Source organism: Anopheles coluzzii, chromosome 3 (assembly GCF_943734685.1).
Source record: "Anopheles coluzzii chromosome 3, AcolN3, whole genome shotgun sequence".
Taxonomy (NCBI): domain Eukaryota; kingdom Metazoa; phylum Arthropoda; class Insecta; order Diptera; family Culicidae; genus Anopheles; species Anopheles coluzzii.
Genome location: NC_064671.1, coordinates 65600443 through 65625844, shown reverse-complemented (window position 1 = coordinate 65625844; position 25402 = coordinate 65600443). Strand labels below are relative to the sequence as shown.

Here is a 25402-nt window from a genome sequence, read left to right as displayed (position 1 = left end):
AGAAATTCTATAAATCCTCTCGTTAAACTCAATTTAATTACTGACTCTACAATCGTTAAAACCGGAAACAGGTATGCGCTTGCCCTCCGGAACACTCTTTCCCCACTACAGTCGACGACGACGACGACGACGAAGAAGTTGTTCCGAAAGGTGTACCCTGTTCTCTCTTTGCACTTTGCAATCATCTTTTCCTTCTACAGTGAAGCTCTTGGTGTTTGGTGTGGTGTGTTGTACCTTTGGAGCAATAATTTCATCTCATTGCGTTGCCCCGCATAGACTGCTGCAGAGGTGGCAAGCGCTGTTTGACCTTTCACCCCTTTCCCTCAAGCAAACGGTTATCACCTGCAGGTCTCCCATCCTCTCTCGCTCTACAGTATAACGTTTTTGCGCACCGACCGATCCGGAACGATTCGCTCGTTTGGGGACTGATGTTTGTTGCTAATTTGCGACCGTTTGCTCTGTGTGTTCTGCCGGCGAAACACCCTCGAATTTGACCTCCGGCGTACTCCCTTCAACCCCCCTGCAGTGAAGAAGTTTGCGTGTCGCAGTTAGATAGTTATGCCGTTTGAGTTATGTCAATAGCAGGTTGTTGCAATTTGCCGGTTTGCGCCGAGTTTTGCCGATGCAAATGACGTGGGATGACGACACGGTGTGGCTGGTGTGGCCGGTGTGGAATCAATTCGAAGAGGCGTGGACGGTACGCCTTACTCTCTATAGGCTTGCTAGAAAACATGACGCAAAAGTGCTATTTTTTGTGTGAGTCTTTTATAATTTATAAATGTAGGTCATATCGTAGTGATATAAAAAAAGGGAAAATTAACTGTTAAAACTATCTCTCGCGGGGTCTCTCATACGTTCCTATATTTCAATTCGTACCCTGTATACAAAAGTACTATTTTATAAAATTTATCCCAACCTAGCAATCTCCCGATCCATTTGCGGGGGGTTTCACTCGTAAAAGTCAGAGCTTAGGAAATCTTAGAACGATATGGTGTGTATGTATGTCTTTCTCACAAACTTTCGCTTCATTATTAAATTCTTAAATTCGCTCACAACTAACTTAACCTCTAAACGCATTCCTTCTCGGTGTGCCCTGCTTCTTCTTCCACTACAACAGTGATGAACGCGCCTGCTGCGCGGTTGACAACTCTAAACCATGATGCCATGAAGTTAACTAAAACCGTCGAGCGTTTAAATGAAATGGAAATGATTGTATGACGAACAAAAAATGGGGGGACACACAGTATGGAACGATGAATGAAGTTAAGTGCAAAACGTGCCTTATTGTTCCTCCTCATTCGACACGGAGGAGGAGTACTGCTTGCTATGCCTCTTGTAGGCTGCTTTTCCCCCCCTTTATTCGGCGAGGTTTCGAGCAGATTATTTGCCCCCGGCTGGTGGCGCCTTGCCACCGTCACCTTTGGCGCTCGGTTTCTGGATGCTAACGTCGATCACGGGACGGTTGTCTTCGCTCGAATGGTGACGCTGCTGCGGTTGCTGCTGAGGCTGCTGCTGCTGCTGCTGCTGCGTTGCTTCGCTTCCGGCCGTTGCGTTGGCCTGCTGCTGGATGTACATAATTTCGGCATACTCGGTCGACTCGTTGCTTACGGCGGCTGGCGGTTTGTTGACGAACGAGATCTCCCCGGCGGCCGGTTTTAGCTCCAGCTCGGCGTACACCAGCGTTTGATCGTCCTGGTGGATGGGGTGGAACGCAAACACGTTGTTAGTACACGGTGGTAAAAAGGGGAATGGCACACTAAAAATATCTTACCTTTGCCGGTTTACCCGCTCCATCGGACGGCTTCGTGTCCTGCTCGTCGACGGCCGCTACGTCCGGGGTGGTGACGATCTCTTCAGGCAGTTCGTTCGTTCCGGCACCACCTCCACGCTGCAAGCGTTTGGCGAAAATGTTCTTCAGGCGCTGGGTTTTCGTCATCGGTTGCTTCACTTCGGCACTTTCGGTGTCGCTACTGCATTTGGGTGGAAGTCGTTGGGAAGAGGGAAAGACACAGACCAAGGGTGAGATTGAGGCACATAAACTCACATTCAGTTTGATTTTTTTTTATCTACTTAAGCTTAGCTTAAGCTAAATTAGAACTAAACGGTGATTTGGAAAAAAACTGGCTACAAATACCTCTTAGAAAAACAGTTTTAGTGCAATTCAACAATAATATATTGGTGTTATATCCAATTTAGAGGAACGGTTTTGTACAAAACCAATAAATAAGCGGTAATTACAGGGTTTCTTGCATTTATTTCTTGATCTTTTCTGAGTTCAAGTCTTTTTCCTGAATTTTATGTTTTAAAGAGCTTTTTTTCTTTAGCATTGTTATCCTGATTGAAGGATAGATTTACACAGATTATAGTTTTTTAATCAAACAAAATAATAAAAGAGGTTTCCAAGTCACTTTCAAATGTAAACATTGTTATTAACAGCGTGAAACATGTTAATCCACAACAATTTTTTATTTTATTTCCATCATCATCGTTTTCGATTTCTTCACTATGATTTTCAACACGTCTCAAGTTGGATTGAGTTTGACAGTTCTTTGTTATGTGCTGAAAATCATGTGTTGAAACTGAAATTTCATTATGAATAAAATACACTATTTGACAGCTGTTGAAAAAACATCTTGGATGTGATGAATAATGATGTGCTCATTCGAAAATGACTTGGAAAACCCTGTATTCTGTATTTTGAAATTGTACGTTACAGGGATTTCCAAGTCACTTTCAAATTTAAACACTGTTATTCACCGTGGGAAGCATGTTAATCCACATCAATCTGATATTTCAGTTCCATCATGATAATTTTTAATTTCTCCAGCATGATTTTTAACACTTCAACGGATTGCTGTCATCGTTGTTTCGCCGGATTTTGAAGCCGGATCTGATCCCGCATTGACAGGTTGTTGAAAATCATATTGAAGAAATTACAAATTATGACGATGAAAAATGAAATATCAGAGTGACGTGGAATAACTTCTTGGACGCGGAAAAAACAACGTGTACATTCGAAAGTGGCTTGGAACACACTGTAAGGCCGAAGCAAACCAATATAAATAAGAATTATAATTTTAATATGTAATTTTGCGCTAAAAAACGCTCCAGAGATTGTGCTTCGGTTTGCAACGATAAAACAAGAAACCTTGTAAAACAGAAATTCTATTCCCAGCTTGCCAAAAAAATGATCAGACCCTGTTTAATAGATCCGTTAGGGAAAAGATTAATCAACAAAAAAAAACCCATTTTAATACTTAACGTAAGAAAGTTCTATACCGTGTAAGTTGTACTGTATATCATGCTGAAATACAAATTAAAAGAACGATAAAACTACATTCAAATATTACAATTTGAAACTAAATTAGAAAACAAAAATAAAACATAAAAAGCGTACTATTTTACAACATTTTTTTATTGCAATAAATAAGAAACTCATCCCTGGCAAAATAAAAGGGCAATAAATTAGCGTTCATCTGTACATAAGGTAATACGTAAACGGAGAGGATAATAAAGGCAGAAGTATTAGCGAGCGGTCTATACACAACTGTATTAAGTATTAATTCTATTTGTTTACATTAGCTGTGTTGCTGTTGTAGTGGTTGTTGTTGGAGTTTTTGTTTTGTTTTAAGGAGCGCTGTTTAACACGTAAAATATCCGCTTTAACTACAAAAAATGGCAAATCGTTGCGAGAGTACGGCTGCATATAAGTTAGGGTACGGTTCCGCGAGGAGACAGTGTCGTTTTGGAAGGGGAGAGAGTAAGCGTTCCGCTATCTCTTTCACTATATGCTATCATTATCACACCTAACTAAATGAGTTGAGTTCTGTCCTGTGTTCCTGTGGCACCGTACTGACGCACCCCCGGGTTTAGTAAGTGAAACAGAGGGCACACTTCAAAAAATCTCCGTTTCACGCTTGCGCTTCAGGGCGGCCCCGGATAGCAAAAGCTGGGCCTGTTTCTCGAGCAGCTCGCGCTGCTGGTGCGGTATCCAGCGCTTCTGGGCGGTGGCCACCGGCAGCCCGACCTGGTTCGGATCACCGTACCCGATCGTGGAGCAGGAGTCGGACGAAAGGACGCTCGCATTGTCAAAGTTGCCACTGTTGATCGAGTGCTGCGGTTCGCGCCGGATCGCACCGAGCGGATAGGCTGCGTCCAGCGGGTTTTGCCGCACGTTCGTTGGCCGCAGGATGGAGCTGTTGATGTTGTCGGGTGTCGGTGGCATTACCGGAATGGTGGCGGTGGTGGTAGTTTCGCCGTTTAAAACGTTTGCCTCCACGACGATGCCGGTAGCAGTTGGTAGCATTGTTTCACCGACACCATTGTCTGTAGTGTCACTGTGGTTAGGTTATTTGGAGTGGGAGGGAGTCCGAAAATAAATACGGGTAGGATAGTGTTTAGAGGGAGGAGAAGGAAAGAGAGAAGAGGGGTAGGTAAATAGATTTTTTGTACATTTTACGATTAAAGTTTGTTAGAACGCTGACCAATTGAACCTTAACACCATGTATTATGAACGCTTTTGGTTTTTGAGATGAGTTTTGAGAAACGGAAACGAAAGGATGAAGTAAACGTTGGCATGAAGAGCGTGAGATGACACCGACCAAGCGAAACTACACCGAGTGTTACACTACAAATTCTATCCACTTTTACATTAATTGCACACACATAAAAACAAAACACACAGTTTGAAATGATTTTGAATTTTTCCTTCCAGGGGGTTCGTCGCTTACGCTACAATACTTACGTTTCACCGATTTTCGCTGCACTGGTAGAGGTGGAGCTGTTTTTGCCTGTAAATGAAATAGAGAAAAAACAATATCAACCACAGTGATTAACAGAATGCTTAGAGATTTTCGAATATTGTCATCCAAATAGTGTGTCGATGTGCGGAATATTATTCACATTTAAACAAACAAATTGTCTCCCCCCAAATCCAACCAAACAGACACACACAGTGATTTACAACAACAAGCAAAAGAGCAGAAAGAGGTTAAGAGGTTTGTAGAGGCTTGTTTATTCGTTTGGAGGTATATATTTACAATGAAAGTATGTAAAAAAACGGAGGAATAAGGTTTAAAAAATTCAGCACAGTTTCGTGCGTGATTTTTTCTTTTTTTTTTTTAACTTCGCTATGTGCGTGCGGGTTTGATTGTGTTCGCGCAGTTTATCGTTCGCGTTGCGTTGTTGGTTTAAATTAAACCTAATGGGTGATTTTGTTGCTGTTGCTACTATGATTGGTAATTTGAATTCGCTCATTTGAAAGATAATAATTATTTGATTTTAAATTCCTGTTACAAACAGCTCCATGAGATTCGTAATGTAAACGAGTCGGGTGTAGAAGAGATTGTTTGCAAAATGTGCAAAATATCCATTGTCTTTCTGATTTGCTTTGCGCACGCTGTAGTCTGTTAAAATTTGAACACAATCTGTTTTGCGTTAAAGATATTTTGCAGCTTCTTCCTATAGTCGTTAAATTAGCATCTAATTACGGTCGTAGATCCTTCTAGCAGTGGAAATAAAATCTAATATATGGTCTTTTTTAAGACATTCGTCACACGCTACTGGTTCCTCCGGCAACAAAGTTACGGGGAAAAAAGGTGTTAAATAAGCGTGCAGCAGCAGCAGTAGGTGACATCTTGTTTGTTTCTTTTTTATATAAAAAAATATTTGCAGGACATTCTCATAACCACAGCTCCGCTTCTTTATCTCTCTCTCTCTCTTTACTGTCCTTCTAATTCTGCCGTCTCCCGCAATTATGCATACTTTGTGCAAATAGTTTAGAGCTTAATCGAAACCGCTAACGAAAAGATCAACACATTTCCGCTGTGCTTATGAAATACACATATCGTATCGTTTTCACTATTTAAATTAGCTTCCTGTTGACACATACGATCATTACCGTCCTTTTCTTCCTTCCGCATTCGTTATCGTGTCGTCCTTACTAACTAATCCCGTCTTGGGGTCAAACTGTACTGTACTCACTTTAACTAAACAATCCCGTCTTGGGGTTCAAAAGATTTAAGTTTATTCAATGTTCCGTTAAGTACGGGGTTTTACTGTGAGAAAACTGTTCGAATGAATTGTATTAGGGTTTTTGTAGTGTGTGTGTGTGTGTGTGTGTGTGTGTGTGTGGAATTTCGTACTGCTAAAAACTGCCAACAACTGGAATTCATACCGGCCGATACTGCCATCTTTCACTCTCTTCTCTCTTTCTATTTGTCGTATTTTCGTGATACGTATACTTTCCATTCCATTACGCACTTGCTTCCCTCGTATCGTTCTACTTTAAGTAATACTAAAATCTACATTAAGGATTTTCACATTTCGGGTAGCGCTACACCTTCGTTCAAAAAAAAACATTTCACAATTAAAATGTTCTGCCATGTTTTGTTAAGGGAACGACCGCTGCATACGCACGCAGTTCCAGCTTCGAAATTGGGTAAAAGCTGCTTTCTCCCCTTCACTTTTTTTAAGGATTCTCGTTGGTTTTGCTAATTGCTTCTCGCGCGCCCTTCGCTTCTCAATGAGATTCGATTATTTCAATCATTATGCTGTTAGTGACGATCGCAAAACAAAACAATTCCAGCAGCAGTCGCTACCTACACACTAATCAAATAACGAAAAGCAGAGTAAAAGGAACGCATCTCCTATTGCTTGTGTGTTTTTTTGCTTGTTTGGGTTGCATTAATCACCCCTGGCTTAATCAACGATGGAAAATAAGAGAAAGCGTGGAGCCAATCATATCCGTATAAGAAGCAGCAGGACTCGTGCTATGCTGTTTGTGTACCAAAACAGTTCCCACCACTCGACGTAAGAGCAAAAAAGGGAAATTGATAAAAACAACAACAACAAGCAGGGGAAAAGCTTCCTGTAGAACTAACACAACGAACCCGGCGCCGCACGACGGGGAAAAACCCCGCTTAATTTCCATGCTCCATGGAGATGTTTTTGTGCTGCGTCCTGTGCTCCTCCTCTTAGGCTTGTTTTGTTGTGTCTTGCCGAGTGGTTTTGTGTTTCTATATATTTTTTTTGCTTTTGAACAGTTTGTTATTTCGATTCCTTTGCCTTGCTTTCTTCCGAAATTGACGGTCTAGTCCTTCAATCATGGCCTAATGTTTCTTTTCTTCTGCACACACACACACTCTCTCTCTATCTCGCCTCTTCTCGAAAGCAGTCGTTAATTAGTTCACCTCTTCTTCATGCTGTTGTTGTCGTATCCTCTCCTCTCTCGTCATCTTCACTTCCGGCGTCACTTCTTTTCTACGCACTTTTTTCTCGTTCGCCCAAGCCGGAAGTGGTTTTGAATGAATGTCGGACACACCACCACCATCGTGGTGCTAATATTTCTTTTCACGCACAACAACAACCGCGGTTTTTGCCTTCTTCCTCCTTCCTCTGTCCTTCTCCCTCAACACACAATCACAATCCTTACACAAGTGCTAAATAAGCAGATACATCCTGGGGTGTAAAGTGGAGGAGTTGGTGTGCGCGGTGGCGAGAAATCTACACCGATGTGTTCGTTTTGCTGTCGGCCGGCTTTCCGTTCTCCTGCTTGGCCGCTGCCGGCGGCGGTACGATCGGGGCGGCCACCGGCTGCTGCTTCGCCGCCTGCTTGCCGTTCTCGTGCTTGCCGTTGGTGGCCGCTGCCGCGTGCCGCTCGTCCCCTTCGTGGACGTAGTGGGCGGCCGGGTCCTGGGTCTGCAGCCGCTCGTCAATCTCGTCGTCGTGCGGGTGCGGCGCAATCTGGGCCTCCGAGTCCGGATTGATATCGGTATTGAGGGAGGCGCCTGCAAAAACAACCAAGAAACAGAATCAGGACACAGTCGTTCTCTATCTAGCACAACAGCGGTGTGTGGGGTTGGTTTGTTTGGAGGGGGCGTCTTAGGGGTGGTCTGGTATTTTTTTTTTTTTGTTCGGTCTATTTTGTTCTTGGTCTTTGACGGTCTTTGTTTCCGCGCATTAATTGGTTTTTGTTGGTTTGCGTCCAGGCGCACGCCCCTTTCTGCTCAAGCGGGATAATATGGATTGACTCCTTTCGCTACAGATACACATCCTACACATTCACCCGGGGTAAATGTGTGAGCGAGAGTTGTTTTTTCCCGTTCCTTTCATTATTGCTTGCAACAAAAGAGAAAGGATATGCGCTGGACGTGCCGTAGCATTTTACACGGCGGCGCTTGTGCTTTGCATTTTTCATCCTTCTGTGTCAAGGTGGACAAGTTTAGCTCTGCTCTTGTTAAGTCTTGTCAAAGTAATAGAGAGAGAGATAGAGATTATAAGGCACAACAGCACACAGCAAAGAAGCAGTCGTTGAATGCTGTTCAGAATTAATTTTGCATCTGATTAAATATGAAGCATTAGTGGTAGTTTCAGTAGTAGCAGTAGTAGTAGTAGCAAGAGCGGTAGCGCACCAGCATAGAAACTGGTAACATTTTGTTTTTCTCCAGGTAAACCACATTAGCCACCACGTGGTAGGTAGCAGCATTCGTTCACAAAACTTTTAAGGTTTCGACGTGAAAGACCTATGCCAATTTAAAGTTAAAACAAAAAAAACGGGTTTTCTGCTTCAAAATCCGTTGCGCTTTTATTGGTCCAATTGGATTCTAATTGTATTAAAACAGCATGCTAGCGAGAGGCAATTGTACTTGGAGTGGTGCATTTTGCATTTTTCATTTGAGGACGTGTCCCTACCTTTCTGTTTCTTGATCGTTAGATGCAGGCCAACAGCGCACAGGCACGCTGTTGAGGGGGTTTACACGGAAGGGTTGTTCTTCTCCCAACGCACACACGCACACGCACGCAAGCAGTATTCTGTTTGCATCGTCAGTTTCAGTTTCGGATTTGATTGGACACGTTTCGATTCTTGGGATATATAGATACGACGAGCTTTATAATGTCATGGACGTTCGCATTCCCTCGGTTCGTTTGATATTTTCTCTAGCCTTATACCATCCACATCTCCCTTGATAGTGTGTCATTAACTCACAGCTTCTTCTTACGTGCTTGTTGTGTTCTTTTTGTTTGTTTTTCTCGAAGTGCTTTCCTTTTAAGATGAAAGCAAAATGTATACAAAAAAAAGGAAATCTACTAATGGCAATCTACTTCACGTGAGCCCTAACACTGCTGCCCCTTATCTTCTAAATCTATACACACATTTGTACTGGTACTGCTGCTGCTGCTGCTACGATCCATTTGAAGCCAATTTGAATATGAACGATACATATCACACAACCAACACACACACACGCACACTTAACGGATAGAGTAAAAAGTGGACAGATTTCCGTTTTTTTTAAATAGAAAGAGTAATCCTTAGAGAGACTGTACGCAATTGCTTTTTAAAACGATTCAATTCTCCCTACCCAGCGCAGGACGGTACGAAGGAGCGATGGTGCTTTAAACGCACAGTAGACGGCTATGTCAGAACACAGATCTAATTATCATACGAATGAATTTAAAAGCAGCTTTTCTTCCCATTTCCAGACCTGGCACTAAACTTTCTCCTCTCAGCAGCACTACTAAACTTCCTGCTAGTACTACTTTTAGAGCGAAGTGGGAAAAAGGAGCATTTTTGCCCCAGAACTAGTCGGAATAAATTAGCTTAAGCTTAAAATAATGCTTTTCTTTTCATTGTTACTCATTAAGCGACTACAATGGTGCTTTGCTTTTGCTGCCACTCCTTGCGCTGTTTTGTTTGCGTAAAACGGAGGTTGGTTTTGCGCTTATACTTGCGCTTGCCTATAATTAATTACTCTCCCGCCATTACTTTTGTCATGGTTGCGCACGCGTGTGTGTGTGTGTGTGTGATTGCTAGAACAGTTTGTCTTTTGGTCGCTTTGCTTCGCTTAAAAGCTCGGGTAGGCAGTTTTAAACATTAGCATATCTTGCCCCCTTTTATGGGGAGGGAGAGTAATAAGTTTGTAACGATTTGTCTTTGCTTGTTTTACATCCAGCAGTGCTGTGATAAGTACGAGGAAAATTCTATAATCTCATTTGACACCAAAATACACATACACAGACACACAACACAATACATTACTGTGAGAACACACATCGCCGTGGTGCACTCCACCATCGCGAGAGACACCAAAGGCACGCGGGGGGTTTTGTTTCTTCCCCTCCTAAACTGAACACATTTTGAGAGAGAGCGAGAGCTGCATTACAGAAAAGCCTATCAAAAGGTTGTATATCTTTCTTGTCTAAGATTATCGTGATCACTTATTCGCTAGAGTATGTATGGATGGGTTTGTGTAACGCGTAACATCTTCACGACACTGATTGTATACATTTGGACGGAGTGAGAGAGTGTGTGTGGTGAGGGGGAGAGTAAAATACTTCTAAAACACAAAAACGGCATTTTGCCCTACTGCTAAACACACAGCTCGGATAAGACATCATCATCATCATCGTGTGTGAGCTTTGTGCTCGTAGTGTTACTCTATGCGTTACTGTAACGACTACTACTGATACAAGCTGACTGTAAGGAGAGAGAGAAAAATAGAGAAGAAACGAGTAGGAGAAAGAGCAGGAAGAGAGAGAAAGAGAAAGAAAATGGGAAAGTGGGGGAAAAGAAAAGAATGACGGTTAAAGGATCCGTTTCACACGAAAACAAAGATATGAACATGGTAAATTCAAGGAAACACATGTACCACACACACACACACACAACATTGGGGGAGGGATAATTTCGAGGAAATGCGTTCTATTGGGAATGGGAAACATAATACCGTGAAAATATAACAAAAAAAAAACAATGGGAGCAAATTTCTCTCAGCGTAAGAAAGGTTTGGGCAAAGGAGGTGAACCAACGAGACAAGTGAAACGGAATGTAGCTGAAGCGCGTGTTTGGGTGACGCTATGTTGGTGTGCATCTTCAGCCATGTGTGCAATATGACATTCTTTGCCAATATTTTTATCTTCTTGGGTGTACTTTTCGCTTTCAAATGTGATTGGAGGTTGTGTGCAGGGATGTGCATGGGGAAAAGCTTCCGACGCTGCTTGGTGCAAGAGGGAATGTTTCTTTTCCAACTGTGTAACACAGCGCATGAGGCAAAAATGGGGTGTTTTTGTGACATTCAAACTCAATCCATGATGAATGAGAAGAGTTTTTAAACAATAATTAAAAAGCGAAATAACTCAACACGAAACGATTATTCTTTTTAAGGCGCAAAGCTTTTATGAGCGTGAGATGCAGATGGACAAAACGCACTGGAGGCGGTGGTGATGACACTGTCAAGCTTGCATTTCTTGACTTACTTGTGACCCTTACAGAGAGGCATGCGGTCTTGTTACTCTGTCTGTCTGTCTCTCTCCCAACCTACGGTACTTCGCGCTCGCCTGCGGTATTGTGTGCTTGTGAGAGTTGATGGAGTATGTAAAGTATTCGGTAAGGAATCAATTTGCTTGTTACTGGGACGGATTGGGGCGAGGGGGTGCTACACAACCCACACGTTCTCTCGCGCTTGTGTGCTTCTTGTTTGTTTGAGGTTAGTTTACTTCCGCCAAGGCATGAGGTATATTAGTGTGCAGTTATATTTACCCCTCCAAAAGAGGGCTTTTGTGCGTTTGATTGTGTGTATTGTTGGCGCGATATCGTTGGCAAAAATAAATGGCACACTGCGCTTCAAATCGGATTAAACTTACCACGGAAGCACCATCTGCCGGTTGCACGGGCTCCCACGATCAGCGCAACGGCGAGCAGCACGATCACGACGGCCAGCACGAGCCCGACGATCTCGCCGGTGCCGAAGCTGCTCGACTCGCTGAACACTTCGTCCTGCGAGCGCAGGGTAAGGCGGTACTCTTCCACGCCGAAGTTGTTGGAGGCGCGCAGCACGTACGTTTTGGACAGATCTTCCAGCGTCAGGCCGGCGATGGTGAGCGACACGTTGTAGCGATTGTTGCCCTGCAAAGAAGGAAGCCGGATGTGTGTTAATTCGCATTGCTTGGAACGGGGAAGGAAACTATCGAGCTGTCTTACCAGAGCTTCCGGAATCGGTACCGCGTACCGGCCCTGTTCCGTGCCTTGATGGTAGTCTGTGCCGTCAATGTTCCACATGACGTGGGGCGACGGGTTCGCCTTGATGACCATGCTTGCCGTAGCCGTACGTCCCAGCTGCAGTCCGTAGACGACCTGGTCGGGCAGGGCTTGTGGTTGGACTGTTGGAGTTAAAAAAAAAGCTTTAGTCACTCTCTTCCTTTATTGAAGAAGCATCACAGAAGCCACTCACAGTTTACGTCCAGGATGAGATCCGTGCGCGAAACACCTTCCGGATAGGCGAGATGCTGTGCCTGGCAGGTCAAGCGTTTGCCATTGTCTTCCGCACGAACGGCGCGCTTCAGGGTGGAGGTCGCAGTGAACATATGCTTATTGGAGCGCTCGTCATAGTACTCCTCCGGCGCTTCCGGGAACTGTACACCCTCGTAGATCTGTTCCTGGTCTGCATGGAAGAAACAAAGTGCGTCCGGTTAATAGCGTCGTTACAGAAATCACTTACAGCAGGCCTCGATACGTACCCAAAAACCAGGAAAGGTTTGCTGCCGGGTTGCCGCGTTCCGCCGTGCATCGGAACATCAGCTGACTGTTCACTTCCACGTTGGCCAAATTGCCCTGGACCACCTCAATCACGGGCTGTTGTGGTGGGACTAATAATAAAAGGGAAGAAAATGCAGAAATGTAAATTAATTCTTGCTTCTCGCTGTTTTCCCCCCACCTCAACTAGAGCGTGTACTTACATGCTACTACAATCTCGATCGAGCCGGTCAGCCCTCGTCCGTCCACGAACAGTGTGCAGTTCATGAGTCCCGCATTGTCGGCAGTGACACGGTCGATGCGCACACCGCACGAGCCCTTGTCCAGCCCTTCGCCGTGGTAGTGATAGCCGGCAACGGGCGACTTTTCCGTCGGACTCAGCGCAATCTGATCATTGAGGCCGGGCATCCGTATGCTGCGTGGGAAGAGAAGCGGGAGAAAGGATCAGTTTAGCTGGTAAAGTACAAATTTGCAACTTTGAAACACTTACAGGCAAAGTTGAGCCGGACGGCCTATCCGACAGTGAAGCTCAACGTTTTCCTGATTCTCGACCACTGTGATCGATCGTGGCTCTGTGTCGACGACCTGTGCGTGTGTGGTGGTGGCTGTAGGTGAAGAGAACAGAAATAAACATAAATTAGTCCAACAAATCAGAATAATTGGAATATTGCGATTTTCAAAACAGCACCTCATTTTTCAATATCTACAATTCAATGCCGCGCTGCTGCTGCTAATTAATCTAATCACAATATTTCGATCGGATTTCCACACCAAATGAATAGGAAGATAAGAACAAAAAACAAACGCTCGAGGATAACCCAAATCCTAACTAAATAATCCAATTTCACGCAGATCATGGACTCTTTCTCTCTCTCTCTCCCTGCACAGGTCTCCTTTCAGTCTAATCCCTAATTAAAATTGCCTACAACTCACTGAAGTGATGATTCATTTGTAGATAATCGTAGGATGATGATAATGATGACTCGGGCCGACACACAGGCCACCCATCAGGGGCTGGAGCTAAATCCTCTTCCATCGGCAAAAGCTGTAGCTCATCCGCAAAAATTAAATCACGGCTTCCCGCGTAATGGAAAAAGGGAGCTTTTGTCTGTGTGTGTGTGGTGGGGAGAGACGTTTCCGGCGGGTGTAGGAGAGAGATAGCGAGCGAGCGCAAGGGAATTTTTAGGCAGCAAGGATAACATCAGCATAACAGCCCCTTCCTTTCCTTTACACCCCCATCCTACATGTCAGCACATTCAACATTCGTGTCTATGTGGCTGTATCTATGCTCTTTCAAACACCACCCCACGAGTTGGGCCAAATTGTTATCATTCCGTAACCATCATCATCGTCGAGACTGATTAGTTAATTAAAGCTTTTGTTCTTTGTGCTGCTGCTTGTTCATGGTTGAAGAGTGGCGGGACGGGTAGAGAGCATCGCGCACACTCTCTGACTGTTACATGAAATTGCCGATGCAGCCAAAACAATTGCAGCAGCCATTTTTGCATTAGACGCGTTAGAGGTGGTGTGCTTTATAATCAAACATTCTTTTGTGTGTGTTTTGTGCTAGTTCAATGAGTGATTATGTGATAGGAAAGTGGAGCAAAAGAGCTCGCTCTGAATGAATTCGCTGATGAGATTATTTTGCATTTTAAATTATGCTTTTGTTTAACTATGTTAATGTAGTGCAGTGGTTCCCAATTTTTTTTTCAATCAGTGATCATTTTTTAAATATGATTAATCCGCTGATGGGTGCAGGATAATGGGTGCACTAAACGAAAAAAAAAACTGTAAAACCATGTAAATGTTTAAAGAGGTTTTCGGGGCTAAAAATGGATGGTTGTAATGAGCTAACAAAAAATATGTGTTAATGCTGAGGAAATTGACGGACATCCTGATCGGCAGGGTATTTCTATTTGAAGACAATCATGGACATATCATGACCCTTGGGGCGACTTCTTCTCAGCAACATTTGCTATTTTCAAGTGTTATTTTTCTTGTTTGATCATTTGCAGACCTTCGTTTTAGGTTTTTTAGATGTGTTATTGCTTAAATTTTCGTTCCCAGGAATTAGAATTGGGAATCCTCAGAATCAATAAACATGATTTTCCTCTTTTCATTGCTTTTAAATCACGACATAAACAGCTTCTCATTAGAAAACTCAATGAAATGATGCAATTGTTTTAAAAGCTCTAATTTACTTGGAAAGAGGTGGAAAAAGGTGAAACAATGGTAGTTATCTTCCAAAAAGCGGGAGACAAATGATTATTGTAAACTGGGCTTTTTAGAAGCCGTTCTAGCAGTTTGATTCCACAAAAGAAAGGGAGTGTTATTGCGGTTTGCTAAATATATGCTTTGAAATAAGTAAAAAAATGCAGCAATTTTCCTTACAATTTCATAGCTTAAATAGCGTCCAATCGTCCAATCAAACCAACAGTTTTAAACCTAATGTGGAAGAAGGTATCAGTTTTAAGTAGTACGAGTCCAATTTATTAGTTAATTTTACAATAAAAAAATAATAAAAATTAAATTTCTTCTTCTTCTTCTTTGGCTCAACAACCGATGTCGGTCAAGGCCTGCCTGTACCCACTTGTGGACTTGGCTTTCAGTGACTAATTGATTCCCCCCCATAGCAGGATAGTCAATCCTACGTATGGCGGCACGGTCTATTTGGGGATCGAACCCATGACGGGCATGTTATTAAGTCGTACGAGTTGACGACTGTACTACGAGACCGGAGACCGAAAATTAAATTTATACATCTCATAAACAGGAATATTTTCTGCTGTCCCAAAGGGACTTTTCCCTGGGAAGCACTGCTGAAGAGCAACAAACGCAATAGGAGTTACATTTGATTGAGCATGGCATGGTTTGTTGAAATAAAGTACAATGGAAGGGGGTTTTCATGATAGTTTCTCGCACAAAAGCTTGGCAAACATTTAGGCGAAGTAAAACAAATTTCTAGAGATTATCTCTCAATTCCGCGAAAAGCAAAGCACAACATGCTTCTACTAAGGTTTTGAATCATAAAACGTACGAACAACAATACCAAAAAAAAACTGCGCTCATCTAGCCATTAGTATCCTCCAGTTTCCTATTTGCATACATAAACGATCTTCCCAATCGGCAACACACATAGTCTCTCCTTACACAAGGGATAACACAACCATTTTCCACCCGGACCGACCCGACTCGGCGATCGAGATGAATACTGAACACGATGTTGCTTTGACCCCGTTCTCGGTGGTTGTGAGGAGCTGTTCGCATTTGCTAGGGAGCTTCTCTTCCATTAAGTCGCTTTTTCTATGCCGGTTTGGTGTGTTATTTTTTGTTCTGAAGTGTGTCTAGCATTTTTTTTTTCTTCGTGGGGTACTTGGTTGTAGTCGTTGGTACACAATTCGTCTGATCCCTTTCGCAAAAAAAACGCTTGTTTGCTGGCTAACGTACACATCTGACTACATTTTCATCCCTTTGCGGGCGCGAGAACTGTGTGCCCTTTGCTCTTATCTGTGTCCCACACTCTCTCTCTATCTTCTTTCCGTTGTTGTCTAGTGAAGAAGGTTTTTTGTGTCTTCTCCCGAAATGACTGCAGAGCATTCTAACAGCTGTATACGACCGACGCAACTCTGCTCCAATGGCAAAGAAGCTTTTTCTTTTTGACGAGTGCTTTCGATTGCAGCAAGCCTTGCGCGGTTTTTGTGCAGCCCACCCAGATATGGGCGCATTCTTTTCCCCTTTTTTTGCTACTTCCCAAACTGGCAGCAAATGGTGGTTTGCGAATTGGTTGGCACATACACACACACACACCAACCGAAAACGATTTTTATCCTGTGCGAACGTACGGCGAACGACAACCCCGTGTCTAAGACCACAATCGGTATGCTAGTCGCGTGTAACCTTTGTACATTGGGTGTTTGAGTGTGCGTGCTTCCTCCCTTTTTCTGGCATTCCAATCGTACACACGACCCAACAGCACTACGAGGAAAAGCGTTTTTCTTTGCCCAGTTTACGCCTTTCCGGGGCCCTTTTTTCGTCCTAACATCCATCCGTGGGAAACTACAGTGCATGGTCAATGGGTTATTGGCGATCACACACACTCTTCGTCGTCGTTGCCGTCCAGCTACAGCTACATCGGCCAGTTCCATCGATTGTTTGAACAACCTGGCACACGACAAGGACAGCGCCCTCCCGGAGGGCTGCCGTTGTGATGAAATTGGAAAACGAGGCCCCTGTGTAACAAATGGCATCTCACACTAGACCGCCCTGTAAAGGGGCAGGAAAGGGAAGGAAGAGTAGAAAAAGATTGCAATGACTTTATTGTGTGCGTGTTGCTGGTGGTACATTTCCGCGCTCTACGCGCTTGTACGCTTTTTCACCGTTGCGCGCGCTCGCGTCTAGCTGCTTTTCGATGAACTTCTTTGAACTCTCTCTCTCTCTCTCTCTTTGTCCGGGGACGGTCACACGGGAGACTATTAGACGAACTGACCAGCGCCCGGGTCCTAGGGAACGATTGCAATATCAATCGATTTTCATACATAAAACACACAGACCCTACTGTTGCCTCTGATGGCTCGCGTATGAGATGAGGATCGGCGTTCCTTACTGTGCCGTGTTTTCCCAAAAAATTTTTCTACTGCCGCCACAGTGCAATTCAGTTGCAGGAAGGAAAGCAGTGGAAAAAAGCCTTATTGCTTCCGTGTTGGGTGCTGCGTTGCTGTTTTTGCAGTTGCCAACCAAATATATTGTTGTTCACTGCAGCAGCAGCAGCAGTAGAATGAAGTCTACCAAGAGCGCGCCACAGAGTTTCCACGTTTATGAGAAGACTGCCTGGGCCAGAAATGTGACAAGTGGACTGAGGAAAACAAAAACATCAAACGAACCCACTTTCGTTCGTTATGCGTTTACTCGTGTCGCGTGATATTGACTCGACGGGCGCACTGCTGCCCCGCGGCCTGGAAGGATTATAATGGAATTGCATATTGTCGTGTAATTGGGAGCTTTCCATACCCGACCGGAGGCAGCATACATAGTATGGGTGTGTTTTATTAATATGTCGAAAAATAAAACCGACAAAATTGTTAATTGATTGATATTTGATTCGCGCAAAGGAGCTCGCATTGGTTCGTTGTTTGGTAGAAAATAATTATCAGCAGTATGTCAGCAGCAGCAGGAGCAACCTTTCTGGGAATTTTCAGCTCCAACAAAGAACGCAATCGATCGAAATGTAAAATGGGGAGAGTTTGCATACAAAAAATTGCATCGTTGCGGCTCATTGGCTCATTGCAATAATGAGATATTTCCAGGACAAATTTAAATTAATTATTGCTAGCGTTAATAAGACAAATAGTTGAGCGAAACAATGACAGCGACAATTGGCACAGAGTATTACTAAGCAATTATGGGGCATTTTCATTCCTATCTTCCAGATAGCAGTTTGGCTTTAACAAGATCATAATTGATGTGGATTCTTTTAAATTTATTCATTTTTTTAACACAGCCTCGATCAATTGAGTCCAAATACTTACAAGTGAAATAAGAAATACATAAAAAAGGTTCTTAAGTGACCTCCATATATTACGTAATAGAATATATTTTGCATGCAAAACATTTTATTTAATTGTATTGAAATCTTTTTAATCCTAATTTGAATTTTAAGCATATCGTTTTTGCGTGGCTCAATATATTCTGCTTCGCTTCCCTAAGTGAGCGTTACGTAGTTTATGAATGGATCCTTATCATCTAACAAATAATTACAAAAACCAAGCAACACCAACATTACAACACCAAATTTCGCTGGTGACCAGTATGTGTTACGTAGTTTATGGATGACTCCTTACGAAGTACGAAGAATTTCAATTAATCTAATTAGTTACGTATCAGTATTCCCACTGTAATACATACTCCAATTCCAATGGACTAAAAGTTACTCGAATGCTTTGCCGTGAATTAGCTGAGCTGAGCTTTTTAGCTTTTTTGCTGTGCAAACTAAAATCAAATTTGGGATTGGCTCCGTCCGCCATAAATCACCCAAAAGCGTACCATCGTTTCACTTCCTAATTCGAAGCATATTCGAATGCATGCCTTCGCCGCCATCATAGCGCATCGAACATTGATGTGTGTTTTACACCAGAGGAGAAAGTTTTGAGTGCACAATTGCTTCCTCCGATCCGACGAAGTGCGCAACAATGCTTGGTCCCTATTTTCTCCCGCAGGCGTCAAGAATGCGCCAGTAACGAGCCAGGCGCGGAAAACGGGACCCTGATGTTAGCTATAACTAGAGGGAGAGGGAATGCGCGAGTTAGGATGGATAAAAACATTCGTTCGTACTATAAATGTGCCGACGGAGTTTATCCCAAACACAAGGGGGGAAACAGACACACACGCGCACGATGTAATATTGTCCATCTTCCGGGACTAGGCTTTTGGGGCTCGCACTGTCGCCGTAATGCAAGAGACGCGCGGCGCGCTACCGTAAGGGAAGGAAACAGTTGCACACTCGAACCACTGGGCAACAGATACCCCCACACCCCATCCACACATAGTGGGTGGACACAACACACCGAAAGACTGGCAAATGAAATATCCTTTCGATGCTGTAGGCGATGGGTTTCGCTGCTGCTGCTGCGCGTCGTCCGGCTGCTATGGATGGAAGATGAGATATATCTATACACCACCCACCACAACAACCCGCTCGCTCCTCGCTGACCGACTGACCGATCTGACCGCCAGCATGGTGGGGATAAAGCGAACACACAACCCCCAAAAGTTTTTTTGTTCGGGTAGGAAAAAGGGCATCGCAAAATAGAGCGAGCACGAACCAGTGGACACCGAAATCTGTGGCGGACAACACGGCGGGCCACTGCTGCTGTAAGTAGGGCAGTGTACAACGAGCCACCACCGGCACAATCCGTGTAGTAGCAGTGGTAGTAGTGGTAGTTGCAGAAGCTACGTATCATATTTTTGCCGCTGTCATTTGCTGTCAGTTAAATAAAATTTATTGTAGTTCGCGTGCAGCTTTTTCGTGGTGGGTTTTTTTTGTTCTCGGGGAAAGGGGAGTTTGGTTCAGTCCGGGAAGAAGAGCGGTTCCCATGGTGTGGATGCTGTGGCAGTGGGAGGATACTAGTGTCAAAAAGGATTCGGTTTCTGCTTCTGGCTTCTAGCTTTGGGGCCGAAAAAGCATTATGGATATATCGTTTGTCCCACACGTGTGTGGCTGGTGGAACCAAAAGGGGGCGAGTTGAAGAATGATGGGAAGCGGGGTGGAAAGCGCACAGCCAGGAGCAACCAGTGTACCATACACATACACGTAGAGAGACACAATGGGATAAAATGTCAGTTTCTATATTCGGTCACGTTGGTTAGTGAGCGATGGTATGGGGCAACAACAAAAAAAAGTCACGAAGGGATAGCGTTGAATGATGCTCCCCGAGACCATCTCTCGCTATTATTAGTCCACCGGGAGAATGCGGAAGCGAGAAAGGCAGAAAAAGGACCACACTGCAACAAAGTTACAGCAAGTGCAGCAGTGGTTGTGGGGACGAGTACGGGCGCACTATCAATGGATAGAAATTGTCCCGAGGCGTTACTGCTACCGCTGCTGCCGAAATTCTATCCCAAGCTGTTTTTGCCACTTTTTTGCCATTTTATTGAGAGGAAAGGGAAGAAAGGGACATCAACTTGATCAGCGTCCAGGGATAGATGAAGCAAAGGGAGATGGTTACTGGTGGAGAGCTATGTTCCTGGACCCTGTTACATCCTTTCCTTGCAGAGGTCTTAAATGCAAGCGCAACGTTCACACACAAAAAAAAATTAGCACACCACTCAGTTTCCGCTTTTTGACTTCCGTCAGACCATCGGAAACTATCTCGTCCGCCTTTTTTTTTTGGTTAGGTTGTTTGTCTGTATATCCTTTGCAAGTATCATCCGGTTTCAGCATGCAGCGCATGGGAAAGAGCATTATACTCGATGGCACCTTGCAGCAGCAGTAGCAGCAGTAACTGCCCCGCCGGCAATAAAACCGATCTGCTTCGAATTTCTACCCATTCTTGGGAGAAGGGACATACATACACATACACCAGTAGGTTACAATATGAACATCAAACAGGGTGAACAGGCTAAATCCCTTACAGCAGAAGGCTACACAGCTCCTCATCACCACGTCCCTGTTATTTTCTATCCCGGTATCCCAGACAACAAGCTCTTTGATGGTTCCGGTAACTAGGTAACGATAGTTGGAAAATGATGAGACGCTAGAGTTGTGGATCTCCTCTCGTATGCTTTTAAACTCATTCTGTGGCGTTGTTTTTTGTTTTGTTTTAGGGGTTTTTATATCCTCTATTTTTGAAACGAAGAGGAAACTATTACTGCAATAAAGAGCATGCAAACGATGATGGAGAAGACAAAAGCCCCGCTGTTGTTGAGTTTACACTGGAGTGTTTTTTTGTCCTTTCGGAAGATGGTTTAATTTCGTTCCCGTTGGGGAGATCATTATTTTACAGTGTATGTGAGTGTTGTTGAAGCTAAATGGTATAGAATATAGAATTTTCATGTGTAGAATTTTCCGGAGAAACGAAGACATTTGACAAGCTCGATTGACAGGACACACTAATCACGCGTGTGCTTGGCAAATTTAATCAATATCAACGAATGGAAGTATTTTCCCTATATACCTACCACCCAACCAAATACAACCTTCAACCATTCAAGTACGTTACGCACCGCTGATAACGTATCGTTTATTACTCGCTGCTCAATCCGTTTAATTTAATGTTTGTGGTTTTCCCGCCTGGCATGCATTGGAATCTGGGGGAAATATATACTAGGCAGGATGATTCTACGCGCCGAAACGTTGAATGACCTCAACCGTCACAGCGCCCGGGAAGAGCAAATGGACCGATTAGCGATTACGGTACACACCGCCCTTCCCTTCCCTTCCTTCCTTTTCTTGATCCACCCATAGATGAGATTTATGCACACTTTAAGGGTAATAAAAAACACTGGGGCTTTACTGCTGCTGTCAGTAATAGCTCTGCTATCGGCCTCCCTCCTAGGTTACGGCAAACCACCGACGACGTTACGGCTGAATGAACCGAACAACGGGCCCGGCCCATGCGACAAAGAACCGTAATCTACCAACACCACCACATTTCTAGGTCGATTCTGTTCGTCATCTACAACGGGGACACATTGCGCGCCCCCCACGCGGATGATCGCTCAAGTAAAACGCCGTTCCTTCCGAGTTCCAATTCCGTGACGGCAGTGCGCTTGTGTCCGAAAACCGAAGCTAGCCGAATCAATTTGCACCACACACCACCACCAGCCCGCCATCATTAACATACTAATGCACTGGACTATAATAATGTCAGTGCTCATTATTTGTGGCGTGCAATGGAACACAACCGCATCTCTGGATCTGGATCGAACCTTCCTCCTCGAAGCCACCCGATCGATACCCCCCTTCTCCGATCTTCTGAAGTTGTGATTTTCTTCGGCAAGCTTTGAACTAACCATTAACAACTCATTCCCCTCCGTGCGCTTGCGATTAGGTCGATTGGTGGCTTTCACCTGCAATTATGCCACCGTGAACTGGTGCACTAAACCGTGAACTAGATACTGAGTAGTGGACAATGTTATTGACCTCCAGACTACTTGTTTTTTTGTTGGAGAGATATTGTTCTAAGAATTTGGACATTCGTACCGAAAATGGAACCAGATACTAATGCGACGAAATTCCTCCAATTCTGATATCTTCGTTTAAGGCATCGTTTGTTCTCAATTTTGCTTTAATCCATCGAAATGTACCTCTACACCAAGATTACTTCATGAATCTGAATAATCAATTCCAAAAATGCCTTGTACCCATTTTGTCCATTTAATCTGAGAATTATCCTCGCGACAATCATCAGAGCTCGCCACGTTCGTCCCCATCCCCGGCAATCGGTTCTAATTGGACATTCTGCTCAATTTGCACGTACTAATCTCTCTCCACTGTTTCTGTCAAGGATTCATTTGTCCTTTTTTTGTCTGCATCTCTCAGCTCCTCTCGATAACAATCAGGCGCAAATGGAGAACAAAGAATGGCAGAAAAGAGAGAGAGAGAAAAAACATTCACTTCCGCCGTTGACAACTTTCCACCTTCTGGCGACTGTCGCGAGAAAACCCGGGAGACGGGTCCAGCCAGGGCCTATGATAGACAGCACTGTGCGCTGTCGGGTTGACAATTCTTGACGCTTGATCGACCGACGGCAATTGGTCGCAGATTGATGGAACACACGCCACACCACCACCACCACCACCACGTGGAGGATAAACCGTCGTCGTCTACTCGTCGACTTCAAAATAACTTTGTCTAGCGAAATTGAACTGTCGGTTGGCAGGACGACGCCATTTGAAGTCGGCTACAAGAGTGCTCGCTAGGATGCTTGCCGAAAGAAGGATCTAGACAGCAAAAAAAGGAAAACAAAATAGACTATCATTCGCGACAAGTGTGCCTTTCTGTGTGTGATGACATTGAGGATTGTTGTTTATAGTCGGTCGGCCGCGAGGCGTTGAAAAGTTGGAAACGCCACCGGTGCGGGGACACAAGCGGCAGCGCAGATCCGTCCAGAAAGATTATGAACTTTACCTTCCCATCATTCGCGCATCAAATATGCCGCCCGCACTTCCGAGAAGGTAAACACGTACAGAGAGCGAGCACAGAAAGAGATATAGAGAGAAGAAACCGACCGGTTGCGACATTTTCGGGCAGGTCAAATGAAGTGAAAGGAAAATCATTTCCACTTCATTCAACCAGAGGACCGAAGGAGACGGAGGAGTTCGCGGTTTTCGTGGCAAAAATTGAAATGGAGATGAACACACCGGGCGAAGATGATGATGCGCCGCAAAACCGACGGAGGGATAAAACGGTCCATTTTTGATGCTGTTGTTGCTGCTGTCGTTTAATATGAATGTGCGCAGGATGACCTGTAGTTGTTGTGTTTTGAGGTCTACCCTCTTCAGCGTTCAGTCATGTAGCAGGGAGAGAGGGGGGGATTCAGTAGGCCTACACCGAATGTGCTCTTCTTCATAGCAACATAGCAGCCGTAGCTGTAGCTCAACGTTCACCACCAGAGCAAGTCATCATTGACACGTTTTGAGAGTTTTCTTGTTTTCTTTGTACACTCATCTTTCAAGTGCTCTCCCTTTTCCCGGGCGTGGAGATGAGACACTGATGAAGTGCGAAGTAAAATAACAGTACCACGCCTCTCCTTTCCTTGCATAAGTTACCACCCCGCGCGTCAATCGATTATGATTGAGTGATGGCGCTCTATCCAGGGATGGAAAGGTAGAGGAGAGTTAGAGCCCCTCATACCTTGCTGACTAGCAACAATTTGCCTTTTCCCAAGCAGTGGGAATAAAACGTTGGACACTACTGCGGCATAAAGTTTATCACATCATCGCGAAAATGCCATTTCCATTGTTGGATTTGTTTGTCGTTTTGTCGACTCGATTGCTCCTATTCCGCAGCTGTACGCAGTGTGGTGTGAGAGGTGTGTGCTACAGAGCTGATGATGTAGTTTAAAGATAACAGACAAGAGACAATAAAAACAAAACATAAAACAATAATCAAGATCATTGCAATCAGAGCCGAGAGAAAGTGAGCCATCGTAAAGGTGTGTTTGTCAAGTTTTAGCATCTTTCCGGGCAGACTAACAGCGGCAGCAGATAGGCACACAGTTTAAACAATGATGACCTGATTTGCTGAGAGTACTGCTGTTGTCCGAAAATCCGTAATGACACGGCACACGTCTGATTGAGATAACAGAAATAGTGTACGATGTTTGTTGCAATGTCTTTAAATTGAGGAGTAATTATATGTTGGAGATGATAGTTGGAATTCCAAATTGTAGGATATACTTGGGAAGTTTTGTCTCCAGAAGAAATGGATGCTCCAATCTGATTACGTCCATTCGTTGATTGGAAGTCATTTTTTCGGTTATTACCTGCAATGAAAGAGAAGACAAAAATTGTCATTAAAATTTGTTGTACGATTTGTATTTTTAGGTTTCTTTAGGCTTTAAGTTTATGCAATAATTGGGAACTGTTTGCTAACTTTGACTCCGTCTAATAAGCCCAATGTAAAGCCTAATTTCTCCATATTTGTCTCACTTATTCATCTTCTGCTATTAAACAACTTTGGAACCTAATAAATGTTACTTCTTTTTATCAATAAAATAAGAAAGTTCTCTTATTAGACCCGTTCATTAACACGAAAACAAAACCCGTTCTTCTGCAAATGCTACTTAATTGAAAGGTTGCAATTAAACTCTCGCCATCTCAAATGCAACTAGAGGGACATCATCAACATCTTTCGCCATCGACCGTAAACACACGTTGCTTTCATCGTCCTATAAACGGGCTTCTTAATACCTGTTATCATTTTAAATATTTCTCTAATGATATAAATTCCCGCACACGCGCCTAATCCACCTATGTGTTTGAAGGAGAAGAGCTTGTTATTATTTTTTCCACATTCCTTTCACTCTTCAAGGTGGCGAGACGGGAGGTTCGACAACCTTTCAACGTGGGTCATCGCAAAACCCGTCCTGACTGGCTGCCTCTGGTGCTGCCAGTAATTAAACCTATCATTTTATACTCCTTCCCCAAACGTTTAGCTGCTGCGTCTCGAGACAACATTCACTTTATACCCTGCCGACATTGAAAAGTGGCGACCGATGATGAAGAGTTTTCCCCGGTTTCGCATACATCAAAACAAACACACTTCAACTATTTTCAAACGTAATCCCACTAGCACCACCAGTATACACGTCACAATCGAGACGCGTCAAAAGTGCATAACTTTATCGGAAATAAAATAACACACACCGTTGT

The 25402-nt window shown here is 43.9% G+C and overlaps 2 protein-coding genes across 5 annotated transcripts in view; one reads left to right on the top strand and one right to left on the bottom strand.

Annotated features, from left to right (window-relative positions):
* Nucleotides 1-25402, top strand: part of LOC120960171 (uncharacterized) — a 284474-nt gene that overhangs the window by 78181 nt on the left and 180891 nt on the right. The gene's annotated exons all lie outside the window — the stretch shown is intronic.
* The window catches only part of LOC120960175 (fasciclin-3), a 100818-nt gene continuing 76252 nt past the window's right edge, over nucleotides 837-25402 (bottom strand). For 2 of the 4 annotated variants that reach the window (XM_040384184.2, XM_040384185.2), the window contains exons 3-11: nucleotides 13023-13137; nucleotides 12736-12947; nucleotides 12517-12645; nucleotides 12231-12440; nucleotides 11981-12159; nucleotides 11644-11905; nucleotides 4745-4790; nucleotides 1772-1970; nucleotides 837-1692 (exon numbers count right to left, since the gene is read on the bottom strand). In XM_040384184.2, the coding sequence (XP_040240118.2) occupies nucleotides 1381-1692; nucleotides 1772-1970; nucleotides 4745-4790; nucleotides 11644-11905; nucleotides 11981-12159; nucleotides 12231-12440; nucleotides 12517-12645; nucleotides 12736-12947; nucleotides 13023-13137 (1664 nt within the window). In that variant the 3' untranslated portion in view covers nucleotides 837-1380. Of the gene's footprint in view, nucleotides 1693-1771; nucleotides 1971-3394; nucleotides 4338-4744; nucleotides 4791-4990; nucleotides 7788-11643; nucleotides 11906-11980; nucleotides 12160-12230; nucleotides 12441-12516; nucleotides 12646-12735; nucleotides 12948-13022; nucleotides 13138-25402 lie in introns of those variants that run through there. The other 2 variants (XM_040384186.2, XM_040384187.2) reach the window with 2 other exon arrangements.